This window comes from Canis lupus, chromosome 25 (assembly GCF_048164855.1).
Source record: "Canis lupus baileyi chromosome 25, mCanLup2.hap1, whole genome shotgun sequence".
NCBI classification, from domain to species: domain Eukaryota; kingdom Metazoa; phylum Chordata; class Mammalia; order Carnivora; family Canidae; genus Canis; species Canis lupus.
The window spans coordinates 841,360-859,514 of NC_132862.1; the positions used below are offsets into that span (position 1 = coordinate 841,360).

At 43.0% G+C, this 18,155-nt stretch overlaps 2 protein-coding genes across 6 annotated transcripts in view; one reads left to right on the plus strand and one right to left on the minus strand.

The window, feature by feature from the left end:
• NCKAP1L (NCK associated protein 1 like) overlaps positions 1–18,138 on the minus strand; it is a 53,273-nt gene extending 35,135 nt beyond the window's left edge. Inside the window, exons 1-6 of one of the 2 annotated variants that reach the window (XM_072797611.1) lie at positions 17,987–18,020; positions 9,519–9,618; positions 4,137–5,248; positions 3,102–3,459; positions 1,911–2,021; positions 1,099–1,191 (exon numbers count right to left, since the gene is read on the minus strand). In XM_072797611.1, coding sequence (XP_072653712.1) covers positions 1,099–1,191; positions 1,911–2,021; positions 3,102–3,203 — 306 coding nt within the window. In that variant the 5' untranslated portion in view covers positions 3,204–3,459; positions 4,137–5,248; positions 9,519–9,618; positions 17,987–18,020. Of the gene's footprint in view, positions 1–1,098; positions 1,192–1,910; positions 2,022–3,101; positions 3,460–4,136; positions 5,249–9,518; positions 9,619–17,986 lie in introns of both variants that reach the window. The other variant, XM_072797610.1, reaches the window with a different exon arrangement.
• Positions 5,320–11,172, plus strand: LOC140616968 (gametocyte-specific factor 1-like). Of its 4 annotated transcripts, XR_012017253.1 has the most exons (8): positions 5,602–6,126; positions 7,985–8,082; positions 8,505–8,625; positions 8,804–8,905; positions 9,682–9,745; positions 9,919–9,978; positions 10,417–10,487; positions 10,972–11,172. XR_012017253.1 is itself a non-coding variant. In XM_072797637.1 (7 exons), exons 2-7 carry the CDS (start codon positions 7,990–7,992, stop codon positions 10,983–10,985), a joined length of 465 nt encoding a protein of 154 aa, XP_072653738.1. In that variant the 5' UTR covers positions 5,320–6,126; positions 7,985–7,989; the 3' UTR covers positions 10,986–11,172. The 4 variants fall into 4 exon arrangements, 2 of the variants coding, with proteins under 2 accessions (XP_072653738.1, XP_072653739.1); XM_072797637.1 differs by lacking the exon at positions 9,919–9,978 and having other exon boundaries at positions 5,320–6,126; XR_012017254.1 differs by lacking the exon at positions 8,804–8,905 and having other exon boundaries at positions 5,629–6,126.
• Positions 18,139–18,155: the final 17 nt, after the last annotated feature.

The window sequence follows — 18,155 nt, forward strand, 5'->3', positions numbered from 1 at the left end:
AGTCTGGCTCCATCTGAAGAAACACTATGATACTATCACAAGCTTCAATTGCTCAGATGGGTAAAATTTGTGTTATTTCTTTTTTTCTTTTTTAATTTGTGTTATTTCTTAAATGCATAAATAATACATGTTCATTGCAGAAAATTAGAAAACACAAACAGGCATAATTTTAATTAATTTTTAAAACCAATCAAAATCCCACCAATCAGAAGTCCAAATTTTCTTTAAATGTATGTTTATCCAGGTAAATATACAAATTAGGGGCATCTTATGTCTTACTGTTTTACAATCTGCTTTTACATTAAAGAACATATGAAGAACATTTTCCATGCCAATTAACATAAATATGATCATCTTTCAGAGCTGTGATGATATTCATTTATAGGCATGTACTCTGAACTTTTAACCAAGCCTCTATATATTGGATACATCAATTATCAACTTGTCACTTTATTTATGTATGTATCTATTTATTTATTTATTGAGAGAGTATGTGTGCATGACTGTGCCACCAAGGTGCCCCTCAACTTGTCACTATCTTTTTTTTTTAAGATTTTATTTATTTACTCATGAGAGACACACAGAGAGAGGCAGAGACACAAGCAGAGGGAGAAGCAGGCTCCACGCAGGGAGCCCGACGTGGGACTCGATCCCAGGGCCCCAGGATCATGACCTGAGCTGAAGGCAGACGCTCAACCGCTGAGCCACCCAGGGATCCCAACTTGTCACTATCTTAACGCAACAGAGTATATTCTTTTTGTTTTTAAGAGTACATTCTTGTTATAACATTAGAATGCTACGCATGATCCCCACGATAATCACAAAGAAAGTAGCTCTAGAAGGGCGCCTGGGTGGCTCAATCAGTTAAGCATCCAACTCAGTTTCAACCCAGGTCATGATCTCAGGGTCATGAGATAGAACCCCACATTGGGCTCTTGCTTGAGGTTCTCTCTCCCTCTCCCTCTGTCCATCCCTCCAACTCCTGTGCTCTAAATAAATAAATAAATAAAATCTTTTTAAAAATTAACATCTAATAAAGGAGCAGTAGCATCTGAAGGAGAATGCCTACATTGGGGTCCTGGGCTAGAGAGAACTCACCCGAAATTCCATGACATCTACAAATGACTGGTAGTAGTTGGTGAGGAATCTAATTATCTCGGCTTTTTCCCGATGTACTGGTCCTAAATGTTGCTGGGAGAAACACAAAACCAAAATTTTAAAACACAAAATAAGAAGACAATCGATCTAAATAACCCAAGAAGAACAGGAGTTATACCTAAAACATTCTCGAAGAGGCTTGAAATACACTGACAAAGTTGGAAGACGTCTAATGCTCTGAAGGCCTTAAACAAAGGAGATTCTCTAGAAAGAATGTTGCATGTGGTTCTGACTAGATCAGTGCTAAATGAGAGGAAATTTCAAGGTCCCTTTCAGTCAAAGAGGCTTCTCATTTATATTAACATCAAAGGAAGCAGAGTGAGAGATGCTACAGGTACAACGGTAAGAAATCTAGGGCTAACATTTAATCGGGGAGAAATAAGGGATATTCCATGAAATGTATGACTAAGTTAATCAGCAAGGAAACATTGAATGGGAAAAAGGAACAATGGTAAAATATACACACCCTGCTGGGTTGATCAAGCTGTCTTCCTCTACAAGAACAAAGCGTTCTCAAGAATCTTGAAATGGAGAAAGGGGCGATGCTTTGCTCTAGCTTACCCTGCGAGAATCCCACCTTATCTCAGAATTCTCAAGACTACAAGGACCTGAAGCCCCGTGGGTGACCCCAAGAAAACTACTCTGTCCCCTGCCAACTTCAAAGAAAGGCAGTCAAAAGGGGAGCGTTTACACTACCCAAGCATAGAGTTATCTCAGAGAAAGGGGGTGGGGAGTGGGGACCATGTTCTCACCGTGCTGTTTCGGACATCTATGTTGGGAAATTTCTTGTTGATGTACTTGAGAGAAGATTCCATGGACTTTTCCAGTAAGAAAGGTGGCTTAGATTTGGGGTCTGAACAAGTCTGCACCAATAAAGCACATGATATTTCAACCCTTCCTCCTGCCCCTCCAAACGTACTCCTTCCTGCAGCATATCCATTCTCAAATAGTCTCTCCTACAGAAAGGGAGTCTGGGAATTCATTGTGAAAGCATAGCGGTAGGTGAGGAACAAGCTTCAGGACGCGAAGCCAACTATCAGGAGAGCTGAACAACCTGGGTATCTTGCCTTGCCGAGAAGAGTTCAGCGTCTGCTCGGCCCCAGGGCAAAGAGGAAGCTCTCTCCCCACCCCTCAGCCGAAGCCGGAAGGAGTGAGAAAAGCAGCTGCTTAGGAGTTAGACTTCACGGGTGAGTGTGTCACAATTATTGTCCATATGTAAGTATCCCATCCCAAAGGGTGTTTGTGGGGGACATTGAGTCAGTGAAACCATGTTCCTGGTGATTTATTTTATTACAAAATGCACAAAAGTTCCCTCTCCTTATTTTCTCTTCCAGAAACTCCACACTCCTGCCCATCTCTCTCTCTTTACTTCTCTAGGCCCAGCCCCTCGCCCCCTAGCCCAGCTCTTGTCCCCCAGCCTCTCTCAATTCCACAATTCCCATCCCAAGCAAACACACAGGGCTGCAGCATGAACTCTCGGACTCTGAGTACTTCAGAAGGCACCTACCCATATTGTATTGAAATATCATATCTATTTTTTCCTTTTAGGGAAGTACTTCCATGGAAAAGTGTTTTGCCATAGACCCAACTTTGAATATCTTCAGAGTATGGGAGGATCAGCAATAAACAACGAAACCCAGAATTCTACACCCCAGACCTTTATTCGAGGGCCTCAGAACAAAATAATTTCCTACCCCCATACACCCAGCAGAAAGCAGGTGCTCTTGCTGGGGCAAGAATCATTACTAGAAGGGGGAAGCCCTTAAAAAAACCCTCCCTGTCTGCCTCCCAGCACCGGACGGCCCATATAATCCAAGTGATAGAAGGTCAGTTAAACCATCGGGGAAAGATGGGGGAGTCTAACCCCTGGAACTGCAGGCCTCAAGGTCCCCTGCCCTGCTGTGGCTGGAATAAGTGGTACCAGTCCAGCTGCCCGTGCTTACCTTCTTGATGTTATACATGCGGATGAGAACCCCCTGACCTCGATCATTCAGGATGGTGAGCTTCTCTGCCAATTTATGCTGGTAGGCAGAGGTCAAAGACATGATGGCCACCGAGAGAGAGGAGTATCCGGACAGCGATGCCTAATCTCCCCAAACACTTTCAGCTTGGGTGGTGACACCCCCTGGGCGGAGGGACCCAGCCTGGTTGGTGCGCTGGTCTTCCTGTTGCCTCTACAATTGGCTCATGGGTGAAAGCAGTCATTTCGGCTCACAGGCCTTCAGAATCTTCTTGTGCTTCCTCTTGCACACTCAGCAGGAGACACTTCCTCTTTCTAGCTGTGCAGCACTATTGGTAAGACTGTGAAGTGGGTGGAGGCAGGGGAGAGGGACAGGCTTTCAAGGCTCTTCCATAGTCTGGTACCAACCTTTTTGGCCTTAACCCTTCACTCGTGTCCTATAAAAAGCTCAACACCAGACAAAAATGTATAAACCACCCCGGTCCCATACACCTTTATACTACTTCCTCTTTTATATATCCCCATCAAGAATACCTGTTATTCGGAGCTATTAGGCCTATTCATCTTTTAGAGCCCAGATTAAATCCCAACTCTTGCCTCATCGTCCCATCTAATGTCAAATATTATATAGAACATCATATTCTTTTTTTAAGACTTTATTTAGGGATGCCTGGGTGGCTCAGCAGTTGAGCGTCTGCCTTTGGCTCAGGGCATGATCTTTTTCCTTTTTAAATCTTTCTTTTTTAATGAATTCTTCTGCTTAGTTTATTTATTTATTTTAAGATTTCATTTATTTATACATGAGAGACACAGACAGAGAGGTAGAGACACAGGCAGAGGGAGGAGCATGCAGGGAGCCTGACGGGGGACTCGATCCCAGGATCACATCCTGGGCCAAAGGCAGACGCTCAATCGTTGAGCCACCCAGGTATCCCCTTGACTGAATGAATGTTAGCACTAATATATTCTTGCCATCCCAACTGGGCCTTCGCTCCCTAATTTAAGAAAACAAACTCACTTTCAGGTTTCTTTCAAGGCAAAAAGCAGAAGGTCGTCAGAAAAATTCTACATTGAGTCGTCTTCATATCTACTTCCTTTCTGATACCTTTTCTCAGCTTTCCAACCATCCTCATTTTCCATATCCAGGGCTCTTACATTGTCCCCATAAATCCTGGAGTGGAGGGATGGGGGGAGCTGATGAGCATTATTATACACAGAACTTAATGCTTGTTCCCAAGAGAACGTATCTTTTACAGAAGCAAGAAGATGGCAGTGCTTAACAGTCAAAAATTCCAAACACCTCTAATGGAAACTCTACACGTTTGGAGAATGGGATCTGCCTTCCAGTTTATTCACCAGATAGAGCCCCTAGAAAGCTAGAGGCCTGCCATAGGTGGTATTGGCCTCAAGGATTTGAATCACCTGCTGTTATCAAAGGAACCCAGGTTCTACTAGAGGCATCTGTGGGGTTTCTGTTGCTCTTCCACGTTGATGGGGGAGAGTAGGAGCAGGCGGTGAGAATCCCACACGTAGGAGGCGGAGCGGTAGTACAGCAGCAGCCTTCGTGCAGGTTAGTGTAGTTCTACGGGATCGTTTTCTCTTGCATTTCTTATCCTGCTGAAACTTTTGTTGAAGACTCTCCCCACGAAGCTGATCTAGTTTTCTCCTGTTCCCTAATACATCCTTCCCAACCCAGCGGAGACCAACCTCCGTGAACGTAGACTTTCCTCACTCGTGCATGCTTTCCCTCTTGCTGACCCAAATCCTAGCCAATCTTCTGGATCTGGTTCAAAGAGTCCAAAGCCCGGCCCTTGTGAACTCCAACAGGACTTGGTCCCCACCATGTATTTTACGTCTAAATTAGGCCCCGCCTTTCCATGCCGTTTCGTATTATACTGTCACCTCAGCTGGACTGTAAGATTGCTGGGGCCTGGAAACACTCATTTCCTTGTACTTGTTCTGTGGGAAGAGCCTACATTTTGACATCAGGCAGAATTTTGTGCTTGAATACTGTTGAGTCCAGTGCACTAGGCCTTATGACTTAAAGGCAAAGAGCCCAGGTCTGGAGCCAGAAAGCTTGAGTCCACATCCCAACTCTATCACTTGGCAGCTCTGATCCAGTTTCCCTGCCTGCAAAATGAAGATGATATTGATAATAGTTCCTATCACATGCAGCTACTGTGTGTATTAAATAACTCACCTACATACGAAGCGATGGCCTATTCACTATGTACCGGGTACTTTAAGTGCTTTACATGTATTACATCAAATAATATTAATAATGCTACTCAAACCTGTGCTAGCTTTGTAACTGTAGGATTGTCTATCACCACTGAGTTGGTCTCCTAACCTATAAAACAGTGGGAATCCCCCGTACACCTGCAGAAGTGGTCATATGATCCGGCGTTTATAAACATTCAGCTCGAGGCCTGGTACACTGGATTCAGAATGCCAGAACGAAAGTAAAATTTGGGGGGTTTTTTTGTTTTTTGTTTTGTTTTGTTTTGTTTTGTTTTGTTTTGGTTTTGTTTTGTTAGTACGTAGTGAGCTAATGCACTTCCTCTGAAATTCTACTTGGCACCCCATAAAGGAAAAGGCCAGGTTTAAGACGGGACTAATCATTCCAACGGGTAGTCTTTAGAGAAACTTCACTGGAAAGATCACGCAGCAGTTCTTCCTGGAAACTGGAAGGAACCTCCCGAGGACGGCCGGACTGCCCCCGAGCGGGGCCTAGTGACCCTGGCTACAAATCAGAATCCCCTGTGGAACTCTTTTAAAGCTACAGTTGGCCAGACCCCATTTGTGAAGATTCTGATCCACTAGTTCCGGAAAATCTGTCACTTTAAAACTACCCCGGGACTCTCACCCACAACCAAGACTGAAACACCACTTCAGGACTTAACTGACATCCAGGAACTTCCAAGCCTCTGAGAAACCACAGACCATATGGTGGGAGAAGAGGAATTGAGTAGCTTGAGCAGAAAGTGGACTCACATCACTTGACAAAGGTACGCTGCTTGCCCCCTCCCCAAACGTTGGCTGTTGGCCTCGTTTTGACCTACAGAAGCGATAGTTTCCCTCTTCAGATCCAGACACTTCTTTTTAAATTCTTGAGAGACGCCGCTTCAAGAATAAGGTAGGTCTCAAGAGACTTTAGATGTGGTTCAACTGTCAAGGTAGCATCAAGGCGAGGATGCTCTTGCCAAGTCTAACACGTATTATTTTTTTTTATAAATTTATTTTTTATTGGTGTTCAATTTGCCAACACACAGAATAACACCCAGTGCTCATCCCGTCAAATGCCCCCCTCAGTGCCCGTCACCCAGTCACCTCCACCCCCCGCCCTCCTCCCCTTCCACCACCCCTAGTTCGTTTCCCGGAGTTAGGAGTCTTCATGTTCTGTCTCCCTCTCTGATATTTCCCACTCACTTTTTCTCCTTTCCCCTTTATTCCCTTTCACTATTTTTCATATTCCCCAAATGAATGAGACCATATAATTCTAACACGTATTAAACCAAATGGCCTCCGTGATAGTCTTGGCCTCCCACCTGGGACATCCAGCTATAGATAATTAGGGGAGTGACCCAAGGTCGTCAATTCTTGCTGCCTATTCTGAAGCGCTCGTTGTTTATTAAGCCCAGCCTTATCAGTCTGACCACACTTCATACTTTCCTCGGCTGCTGGCTAAAAGAAGGGTTTGGGGTTATTTGACGACAACATTTCGGCATGAAAGCTCTTCTTCCATTATCTTTAAGAATCTAAAGATAACTACGCAATATTGGATTATACGGCAACCTTTATTTTCCAGAAAGCCAATTCACTTTAATAATAAGCATTTGCGGCTCTACTATTATCATTAATATGCAGTGGGAGCTTTAAAGAGCCACCCTGGCTTGTGTTCTTAAAAGATACCTGAGTCTAAATCCCTGGACTTAATCATCTAAATGCCCTCAGGAAAATCTGACATTTAACAGTCTAGCTCTGTGCCCTTTGTCTATGCCCTAGGCATGATGCAAAGCAGAATTGAAATGGGCTATTCTAGGCACTTTTCTATCCTTAGTGCTTATGCCAGTCTGCCTTGATCTTTTCCCCCCTATCAGACTATGCTGTCCCTGCTCTGCAGAAATCTCAGCTGTAGCTGTTGCCTGGAAACTTGGGAGTCCTTGAAGTGAATGTCTGCTAGGATAGCTAAAGACAGCTAGCCATAAGGGAAAGTAGGCCTCCTATTGGCAGGAAAATGTGGCAGATTCGAGATGGTGTATTCTTAGTTCACTTCTGGGAGTCTTCATATGTTAATACCTACAACTTTAGAGACTTCAGACTGGCGTTCTCAGATAATTATAAGGTAGCCTGGACTCAAACATGGTACTGTTCATTCTTCCGATCCCCTCTCCCCAAAAGTGGCTATGCTGATCTGACAAGGAGCATCCTTGTCTAGTAAAGAGCTTAATTTAGACACATTTGGCAAAGAGATGAGAAGGAGCAATGCTGAACAGGAAAGGAAACAGCTGCCCCAGTCTTGCTTTCTCAACACTCAAGCTGATAGCGTTGAATTTCATCTTGCCCCAGTGCTGTGAGCTTTCCAAGGAGCCTCGCCTGTTCCATACTCTATCTGGGGGCAAAGAATTCTATCCAAAACAACCTATTAGACTCAAATATATGTACAAAGGTTAAGTTTTGGTTTTCCAAGGCATACAAGCAGTTCTCCTATTATCTAACTGACTAGGCTATTGCTTTAGTCATCCTTCATGGTGAGATACCCACACCTCTCACTCTTCTTTTGACAACAGTAGTAGGCCTGTGTCAAAACTACCTGATGTTAAATGTCAATATTTTCTTTGCCAACTCACGGTTCCTACTATTTAGGCCTCATGGAGACAGAAGCCTTGGAAAGATGTCCTTATGACCCAAACCACAGGATGCCAGCCAGCAGGTTACAGTACCACCTGGCATCATGTAGAAAGGTAAGTTTTCCTTATAAAAAAAAAAAATGTTGGAGATCCCTGGTTGGCTCAGCAGTTGAGTGTCTTGCCTTTGGCTCAGGGTGTGATCTTGGAGACCCGGGATCAAGTCCCACATCAGGCTCCTTACATAGAGCCTGCTTCTCCCTCTGCCTGTGTCTCTGCCTCTCTCTCTGTGTCTCTCATGAATAAATAAATAAATAAAATCTTTAAAAAAAAATGTTAACTCACTGGAGGGAGAAAAATAAGATTGGAAAATGTTAAAGATTAAAAAAAAAAAAAAAAAAGAACAAGCTTCTGACCATACATAGCACTTAGCAGTTCTTAATGTTGGAAATGGTTTGTCTTAAGCATTTCCAGAAAGGAATGGAGGATGGAACACAGGCATTGTATAATAGCCATTTAATGAGCTTTTTTTCTTTTAGAAAAATCTGAAGATAGCTAAAAAGATGGCTAACTGCAAATATAACGCTTGCCATGTGGTCCCCATCAAAAGGCTCAAGGAACATGAGGTTAACTGTGTCAACAGAACTGCTGTAGATGATGGTAAGTGCTTTGTTTTTTGTTTTTTTTTTAATTTGAGGGGCAGATAAGTGGCATCAAGTGCTATCGCCCCCTGTCCTTCATATTTCATAACTACGGAAATCTTAGCCAAATGAGAGGAATGAAAAACAAAAGGAAGTTTCTACCCTGCTCCTCTAACTTCTGATCTGCTTCATTTCAGAGCCATTTAATCTTCCAAAGTTCATTTCTCCAAGTTTGGAACCAAATAAAAAACTTTCTAATACTGCCAATCAGATTTTTGACCCCGATGTCTGGAACATAGGTGAGCAAGGGTGAATCAGTGAACACAGTCATAAATGAAAGCTTGGACCCTAAGCCCTTTGTAGCTAATTAAGTACTATAGTCCTGGATAAATTAAGTCTTAATACTCCTCCCACAGAAACCTTCAAAACAATCAAATAAATCTGAGAATTTCATCTGTTCCTGGAGAGGCGACCCAGTAAAAAGGAGCCTAATTAAAACCTAAAATAATTTATAATCATTTAAAGAATCTTATCTTGGGACACCAGGGTGGTTCAGCGGTTGAGCATCTGCCTTTGGCCCAGGGCGTGATCCATGAGTCCTGGGATCGAGTCTCACATCAGGCTTCCTGCATGGAGCCTGCTTCTCCCTCTGCCTGTGTCTCTCTCTCTCCCTCTCTGTCTCTCAAGAATAAATAAATAAATAAAATCTTTTTAAAAAATTAAGAATCTTAGCAATATCTGTTCCCTTTCCTTTTTTTAAAATATTTTTTTTAAATCTTTTAAAAATCCACACTTGGCTTCCCAAGCTGCCACAGAAAGAGAAAGGAGGTACAGGGGTCCCTTAAGCATCTTGGCCCAGAAGAAATACTTCCAGTCACATTCCATTGGCAAAAACTTGTCATATGACCCTACCTAAAGTCAGGTTGGTGGGAAAGCAGTCCCTGGCAAAGCAGCCAATCCCCAGCAACAACTATGGAAGGGAGATTCAAATCTCTGCTGCCAATGGGTTTCTCTGCAAAAATATAAAAATGCTTAGTACTTGTATCACGTCTCCATCCTCTCTTCTTCTTTCTAGATAACACACATCATTCTCCATTTGTTCTTAAGACATTTGTTCCAAAAATGCTGGTCTGTGAAAGGTAAGATAAATCATCTTACAGAAGTTATTGGAATAGAGGCCAAAACACCTTTAAGGTTGACTCTTAAGGTGAGATGGTCGCTAAGTCATAGGCATGGCAGATGCCTAAATTTCATTATAAATTTTAAAAGACCTATATTCATGGGCTCTAAGTACTTCCATTCCCTCCCGAAGGCTCCTCTCTTAGGACATTAATCCACTAAGGCCTTGATTCCACAAAGTTCTCAATTCTAGGTAAGATTTTCAAAGAATAAAAAACCCTTTATAAAGTTCATAAGATTTTGAAGGGAAAAGAATCCGTACACTTATACATGAAACAACCTAACAAGGATCCCCAACCTAACAAGCTTGAAGGGCATATCTAGGGTAACTCCATCAATGGAGTAACCCATCACACAGGGGGGAGGGAAGTACAAAGGAACTATATATATATATATATATATATATATATATATATATATATATATATATATAAATAAATTAAAATTAAAATAAAAAAACAAAGGAACTATATAAAACAGAAACTTGTACAAAATCAGTAATTTCTACCTGGCATTTAATAATATCCACCATTTTTTATAAAGTAATTTTAATCTCCTAGAACTGGTTATCTAAACTAAATCTCTAGTTCTGGTCCCCAACTAACTTTCCTTTTTTGGTCATCTCCGACAGTGACTCAAGAGACATAAAAAAAGAGACTATGGATGATAAACATCCTAACAACGTTAAGTCCTGGAGAAAAGGTAAGGTAACATTTTTAAACTAAAATCATGGTTCTACAATAATCACATCGTTTTAACTAATATCACTAATGTATTCTAGGTCTTCAAAGATGCTTAGACAAACTTTTATTCTTTAAAAAAGTAAACCATATTTTCTACTGTAAGTCCTTCTCCCTGGGTGGCTCAGTGGTTTGGTGCCTGCCTTCAGCCTACGAGGTGATCCTGGAGTCCCGGGATCCAGTCCCACATCAGGCTCCTCGCAGCCTGCCTCTCTCTGCGTGTCTCTCATGAATAAATGAATAAAATCTTAAAAAAAAAAAAAAAAGTCCTTCTTCCCCCATAACAGAAAGCAGGGAAAGTCCCAGTGGCTTTAAGTCAGATTGGCAGAGAAAGAGCTCTCTAGAATTCTATTGGAAATGCAACTAATGCACATCAAGCTTAGGTCTTCCATAAAAACATTTTCATTCAAAATGACACTACCCTAATGTTGTCTTTCTACCTGTAGGTCAGAATAACTGATGGAGAAGCTGTGGATAAAAGAGCCAGCAGACAGAAAATTTATTTTTCTTTGAAAACTTTGATGAAATCTTTATTTTTTTTTTCCCCTTTGGTGAAATCTTAACTGTCATATTTTAGGTAACAACTCCAGTCATTGTTGGCATCTTAACATGTTTTTATTTATTTAAATAAAGAATACTTTTCCTATGACAAGCTTCATTGGATTTTTTTCCCTTGTTTTCATATCCTCATTTGTCAACCAAAGGCTAGAAGGCTTATTTGCCTATTTCCCTTATTAGTAGAGGAAAGACAGCTACCACGTGGGCTATGCTATTCCTTAACCAGATTCTTTATCCTCCAATTATTTTTCTCCTACTCCAAGTCATGTACCATATGACCATTAGATTATCCTTCTTCAGTCGGTTTTGTACAACTCTTTCATGCTTAAACGATACGGTTTTGGGGGGCGCCTGGCTGGCTCAGGGGTAGAGCGTTACAACTCTTGATCTCAGGATCTGAGTTCAAGCCCCACATTGGGTGAGGAGCCTACTTTAAAAAAACACAAAAAAATACAGTTTTTATGACAAGTGAGTTTGGAGCATGTCTCTAAATCTCTCTTCTTAACTCTGTAGAAGTCAGTTTACTCCCATCTTAAATATACCTTATTCTTTTCCACTCTGTTCGTTTTAAAATGCCACCCCTTGCCCTTCAACCGCTGAAATTCCTTTCTAGCTTTTTTTTTAAAAATATAATTCTTAATTCTCACCACATTTAAATCTTCCAGGCATCCAACCTCAACCATACCACACCCTTCCCAAGAGAAGTCAGAATCACATGCTGCTTTATATTTGCTGAACCATATACCACTAGCCAGGTTCTATGCATCTAGTAGATAGTCACATACTTGGTGCTTAAACTGAACCAAGACCCAATTTATAACAAGCCAAAATTTGTTCCTTTTAAGCTGTAAATTTTTTTTCAGCTAGTTAATTTTAAAATTATTACCTTGGTTTTTGTTGCTAGTTTACTGATTAGTTCGGGTATATTCAGAATTATAATTAAAAGTAGAAGTTGTAATCAAATGGATATCTTCTGCCCTTAGAAGTCTTATCCCTATTTCCTAGGTCCTTTTTCAAATGGTCTTTTTTTTTTCCTTCAGTTAAAAAGAGGAAACAGAAGGGAGAAAAACTAGATACTTTTAGTATCTAACACATTCTAGTATACTGTGTACAAAGGAGGGCTAGTGATTTACATTACTATATACAAGACTTTTATCTCTTGACTAAGGCCTTACATATCTTTTGAATTTCTTAAATCATACTTTGGTATATTAACACCAAACTATATGAAAATTAAAATATTTCCTAAGAAAAATGGCCCAAAAAGATAAAGATGTCTTTCTCCCTCATATTTTCAGTATATGGAATCTTCCCCTAAAAAACCATGTAGTCTTAATTGGAGCAACTACATAATTTTTCCTTCAAACCAGGATACTCTTAAGCATGAAAAGGAGAATAAAATATGAAATGCCTGGGTGGCTCAGCAGTTGAGCATCTGCCTTTGGCTCAGGGCGTGACTCCAGGGTCCTAGGTCGAGTCCCGCGTCAGGCTCCCTGCAAGGAGCCTGCCTCTCCCTCTACGTCTCTGCTTCTCTCTCTGTGTGTCTCTCATGAATAAATAAAATCTTTTAAAAGGGAGGGGGAATAAGAATTATCCTGAGATAACCAAAAAATCAGGGTGGCCACCCTAGTCTTAAGGGATAAAACATCGCTATTTGGGCAGTTGTCATTCAAAATATGGATGCCAGATACTCAAGTCTCACTTTAAGAAGGTTGTTGGTTTTTTTTTCACTTTAAGAAGTTTTGAGGGGTACCTGGGTGGTGCTGTCCATTAAACGTCCAACTCTTGGTTTGGGCTCAGGTCATGGTCTCAGGATCATGAGATCAAGCCCTGCACTGGGCTCCATGCTCAGTGCCGAAGGCTCTCTCCCTCCCTTCCTCTCTCTCTCAAATAAATCTTTAAAAAAAAAAAAAAGTTATGAGCCCCTGAGAAGATGGCACAATAGAAACTAAAATATCACTTTTTTTGGCCTTTGACATAACATTTGATCAAAACTTTTAAAAAAAATTTTTTTACAGAAAAATACTGTTAAAAAAGTTTCCAAGTTATTGCCTCAAAGCCTGCCTAGATTCCCCAAAGTCTTAACTATTCCCCCTCCATACTCCCATAACAGATGGTTTATGCCTCCATTTAACATCCTTTCGTTCTGATCTACTATTATCAAACTCTAAGATGCTTTAGGACGGGCATGATCTTGACTGTGTAATAGTCCTGGGCCCCCACACATAAATCAAAGTTGCTGAATGTGAAGAATCTATATAGACATGGGTTAAAAGAGACTCGGTGCCCCGGCCTAAACATTTATACTGAATCAATCAATCTTTCAAAAGCTTTGGGAACCAGATTCACTCATCTTCACCAAAAAGTCCTATCAAGGCAATTTAAATTATATCTATGTAGTAATAATAAGACTTTCTAGCTATAAAGTTTCTTTTGTATGATCAAGTTTAAGATTTCCACTCTTACATTCATAGCATGAACCATGGGGGGAAAATTACTCATATGGACCAAAACCTTACTCACTGGTTCCCCAGCTTTATCCTATTGTTGGTCCATATTTCACAACCTTTTTGTGCAGACCTCCCAAGCAGCTGTGGTATAAAATGAGGAAAGAAAAAACCTCTAATATTTTCATCTCTTTAACAACCGTAGTGGCCATGGTCCATTCATTATAAAGGAGCAATGTTGACAACTATAGTAAAAGGCAGTGGTCCTCAAACTTTAGTAGGTATTAAAATCACTTGAAGGTCTTGTTAAAACAGATGATAAGCCATCCCATCCCTGAGTTTCTGATTCAGTAGGTCTGTAGTAAGGCCTAAGAATTGGCATTTTCTCAAGTCCCCAAGTGATACTCTGCAGTCCGGGACCACACTTCAAGAACCACTGGCCTGATACACAGCTTAAGTGCTAGGAGGGAAAGAGGATGGAAGGAGGTACTAGAAAACCTAAGAACATAAGCCCAGGCAAAGGTTAGAAAACTTTACCGGTGGGGGGGAAAATGACCCTTGGGTTTAAACATTTGACATCTTTTTTTCTGTGCTTTTGTTTTGTTCTTTTATCTTTTTTAAGTAGGCTCCACACCCAGCGTGGAGCCCTACGCTGAGCTTGAAGTCATGACCGGAGCTGAGATCAAGAACCAGCTGCCTAACTGGCTGAGCCACCCAGGCCCCCCTTGACATTTTTTTAAAATAACACATGAGAAGAATGGCAGTTTTAGAATTTTAGAATTGTTCTGTGCAAGGCTAGTCATGGGCATAATTTTTAGTAGGTAGAATTTCTTTAGTAAATTCTGCGGTCCTACCATCTTTCAACAACCTTCTTTCAGGAAGTTCCATTCCTCACCTATTGGTTGATAAAGCCTTGCCAATCCGATACTAACCTAGGTCTGAAAACTTTGACCTAAATTTGCATTTTAGATGCCAGCACAGAAAGAGAGTGAGGGGCTCTTTGTCGCTGACTCCCGGAAAAAGGAACTACCTAGAAGTCAAGGAAAAACACAGAGAACAGATTTCCCAAGCCCACTGGTAACTGTCACAGGCAAGGTGCGTCACACAGGAAGGTGACGTTTACATAGTAAGACAGAAACACTTTAAAGTATAAATTTTTAAAAATTACTATAAGTTTTTTCATTCATCCTGTATTATCCTGTGTTTCTAGAGCTAAATGTTGCCTATTCATTGCAAACTCCCATTAGGGACTCTTTTTTTTTTTTTTTTTTTTTCAAGATTTTATTTATTCAGGAGAGACACAGAGAGAGAGAGAGAGAGGCAGAGACCCAGGCAGGGGGAGAAGCAGGCTCCATGCAGGGAGCCCGACATGGGACTCGATCCCGAGACCCCGGGGTCACGCCCTGGGCTGAAGGCGGTGCTAAACCCCTGAGATGCCCTGGGACTCCTTTTTAAACATAAATTTATTTTCTTTGGCTCCCTGGTGGCAGCACTTCTCCCTGCTACTTTGCCTGAAAAGTTGTAAACAGCACCAACTTTTCACCCTCCCCTAAAGCAATACTTCCCAATCCATCCTCAACAGTAAGACTATCTATTATGATCCCCTAGATCGTTCATTTTGAAATATTTTGCTACTGTGTTTATTCAATGATTTTCCTATTTTTAATTATGCACTTAAGTACAGGTCAGAATTGATAGATGAGAGAATCAGAACTTTGTTGATAACATCCAGGCCAAAAACAAAGAAATTTAATATTTTAGTCTTCTGGAGGGCTAAGTTTTATTGGGCTATCTAAAACACTGAAAATCCCTAAAGAATCTCACGGACTACTGGAATTCCTTCAATCCTGAGAGGTAGGAAAACTCATTTTCTAACAAAGATTTCTGTGGCGGGGGGTGGGGGTTGTCTGAGTGGCTCAGTCCATTAAGCATCAGACTCTTGGATTTGGCTCAGGTCAGGACCTCGGGGGTCATGAGATGGACCCCCGTGTCACGCTCCATGCTAAGCGGGGAGTCTGCTTGAAGATTCTCTCCCTCTGACCTTCCCCCTCCAAGTAAATAATTTTGTAAGATTTTTTTTTTTAATGTGCTAGGGCGCTGGTCTGTCTTTTTACTCATTAGTCTTTGTTTTTAACTTACAATTATTAGTTCAAAAATATGAGACATAACTTAGGGATAAACACTAGCATATCCTCGGAAGTAGCAAGGATCAGATTCAGCTGGGGCATTAATCCTAGCTAGCTCCTAGACTGACCCTGTAAAATTGCCTTGGTCTCTCATTGTTTTTCCCCTTTTCAAAATATATTCAACTGGCTGAAAAGCCAGGCTGAAAGAAAGCTCAGCAGGGATCCTAGATAAAGCAGGAACTTTCCCCGGTTGGAGATGAATGAACAAAGCATTTGAGAATAGAAAGAATAGAAGAGTGGCGCATTTTTATTTTACAGTCTCCGCCGAAAGACAGTTTGGGGTTTCTGTTTATTTGTTTAAAAGTTGGTGGGCTTGTTCACTCGTGCTAAACGGAACCGCTTTCTCCGATGAGGATCCCGTCACCCTGACAAAGCATCACTGGAGGCAGCGAAGCCTGACTCTGGATTCTTGTTCGGTACCCACCCCCCTCCGTCCTCTCAAGCCCCGGCTCTTCCTCAGAAATTTCAGTCTGCAGGTATCTGAAAAGTACTTAGGCGGTCACAGTAACAGTGTCAACAATTCCACCAGCTTACTGCAATTTAAAGCCTGAAAAATCACATTTCACTTCAAATCACATCGGCCCCACCAATCTGCATGAACGATGAGATAAATGCAGAGGTTTAGGATTCCAGGAAGGTTACTTTAAGATATTCCTAACAATCTGAAACTGATTTACCAAAACAGCAGCTTTCTCCAAAATGCTTTTGTGCTAAGCTCGCAGGGAGGCTTTCATTCTTAGCTATTATCTTTCAAAATGCACTTTAACAGCTTGCTCCTCCTTCACAGGAATTATCCGGGCCACTCAGGTGAAAGAACAGCTTTCCTAAATTCAAAACAGTGCCTAGGTCAGGGTTTCTCAGCCCTGACTGCTTATTAGAATCATCTGGGTAGCTTTTTAAAAATAACGATGCCCAGCCCTTCCTGATTAATTGGTCTGGAACGGGAACTTGGCCTAGTACGTCTTAAAAGCTCCCCAGATGATTCTAATGTACAGACAAGATTAAAAACCACTAGCATGCAAGAATGGCTTGGGCGGGGTGTCTAACATCTCTTTTTAGGGTCTTAATATGAGCCAAAGACTATGAAGCATACTCTCCTCAGCCCAAGGGCTGCTAATCTTAAAAAAAAAAAAAAAAAAAAAAAAAGGGTAGGGGCATCTGGGTGGCTCTGGTCCTGGAACCCAGCCCAGCCTGCTCAGCAGAGTCTGCTTCTCCCTCTCCCTCTCCCTCTGCCCCTTCCCCGACCCCTTGGGCTCTCACATGGGCACTCTCTCATATAAATAAATAAAATTTCAAAAAAACAACAAACAGGTAACAATCCATGTTCACTAGTCTCATAAAAATAAAATGTCCCAGGAATCCCTGGGTGGCTCAGCGGTTAAGCGCCTGCCTTCGGCCCAGGGCGTGATCCTGGGGTCCCAGGGTCCAGTCCCGCATCGGGCTCCCTGCATGGAGCCTGCTTCTCTCTTTGCCTCTCTCTCTGTCATGAACAAATAAATGAAATCTTTTAAAAATAAAATAAAATGTCTCATCTCCGTGACCCTTTTCACTAAGGTCACATTCAGCTCTTGCTATCAGGATGCTCGAAGCCCTAGGCCCTACACACCACCGACATGTTCCAAGAGCCCCAGCCACTGAGCACTCCGGCGCTCGCCCACACCGCCCCCTACCCCTGGGGCAGCCCAGAAATCTCGGTCATATCGTGTTTTCACTTCTCGGTTTTGAAGAATCGTGCGAGCAGATGTACCCGTAGCATCACCATCTTCCTTTATTTCTGTCTGACCTTCAAAGCCGCAGCCCCCTTCTCTTCCATGGACCCTTCCGAGGTCGCAGTGGGCCCCGCCGGCTCCCAACTCGTGCCGGTTTCCAGGCCTGGCCGTGTTCCGGGCATGCCACAGGGCCCTGGCACCTGCCCTGCCCCTGCCCTGTCCCTGTCCTCCACCTGCCCTGCCCCTGTCCTCCACCTGCCCTGGCACCTGCCCTGCCCGTCCTCCACCTGCCCTGCCCCGCCCCTGCCCTGCACCTGCCCTGCCCCTGTCCTCCACCTGCCCTGCCCCTGCCCTGCCCGTCCTCCACCTGCCCTACACCTGCCCTGCCCCTGTCCTCCACCTGCCCTGCACCTGCACCTGCCCTGCACCTGTCCTCCCCTTCGGGCACCTCGGGGGCAAGAGCTACTGCTCCCACCGCGCGCATGCGCCGCACCTCCCCGGCTCCCCTCCCAGCAGGTGCTCCTAGATGCTACCACCCGCTCCTCGACCTCCGCGCCCTACCGGGCCTGCTAAGCGACAGCTGGGTTCCCTCGACCGGCGCCCTCCAGGGCCGCTCCGGCTCCTGCTCCTGCTCCGCCCGACGCGGCCCGACGCAGCCGCAGGAGAGCGCGAGGCCCGCGCGCATGCGCCACGCGCGGCCGCCACGCTGGTGGCAGGAGCGGCCGGGCCC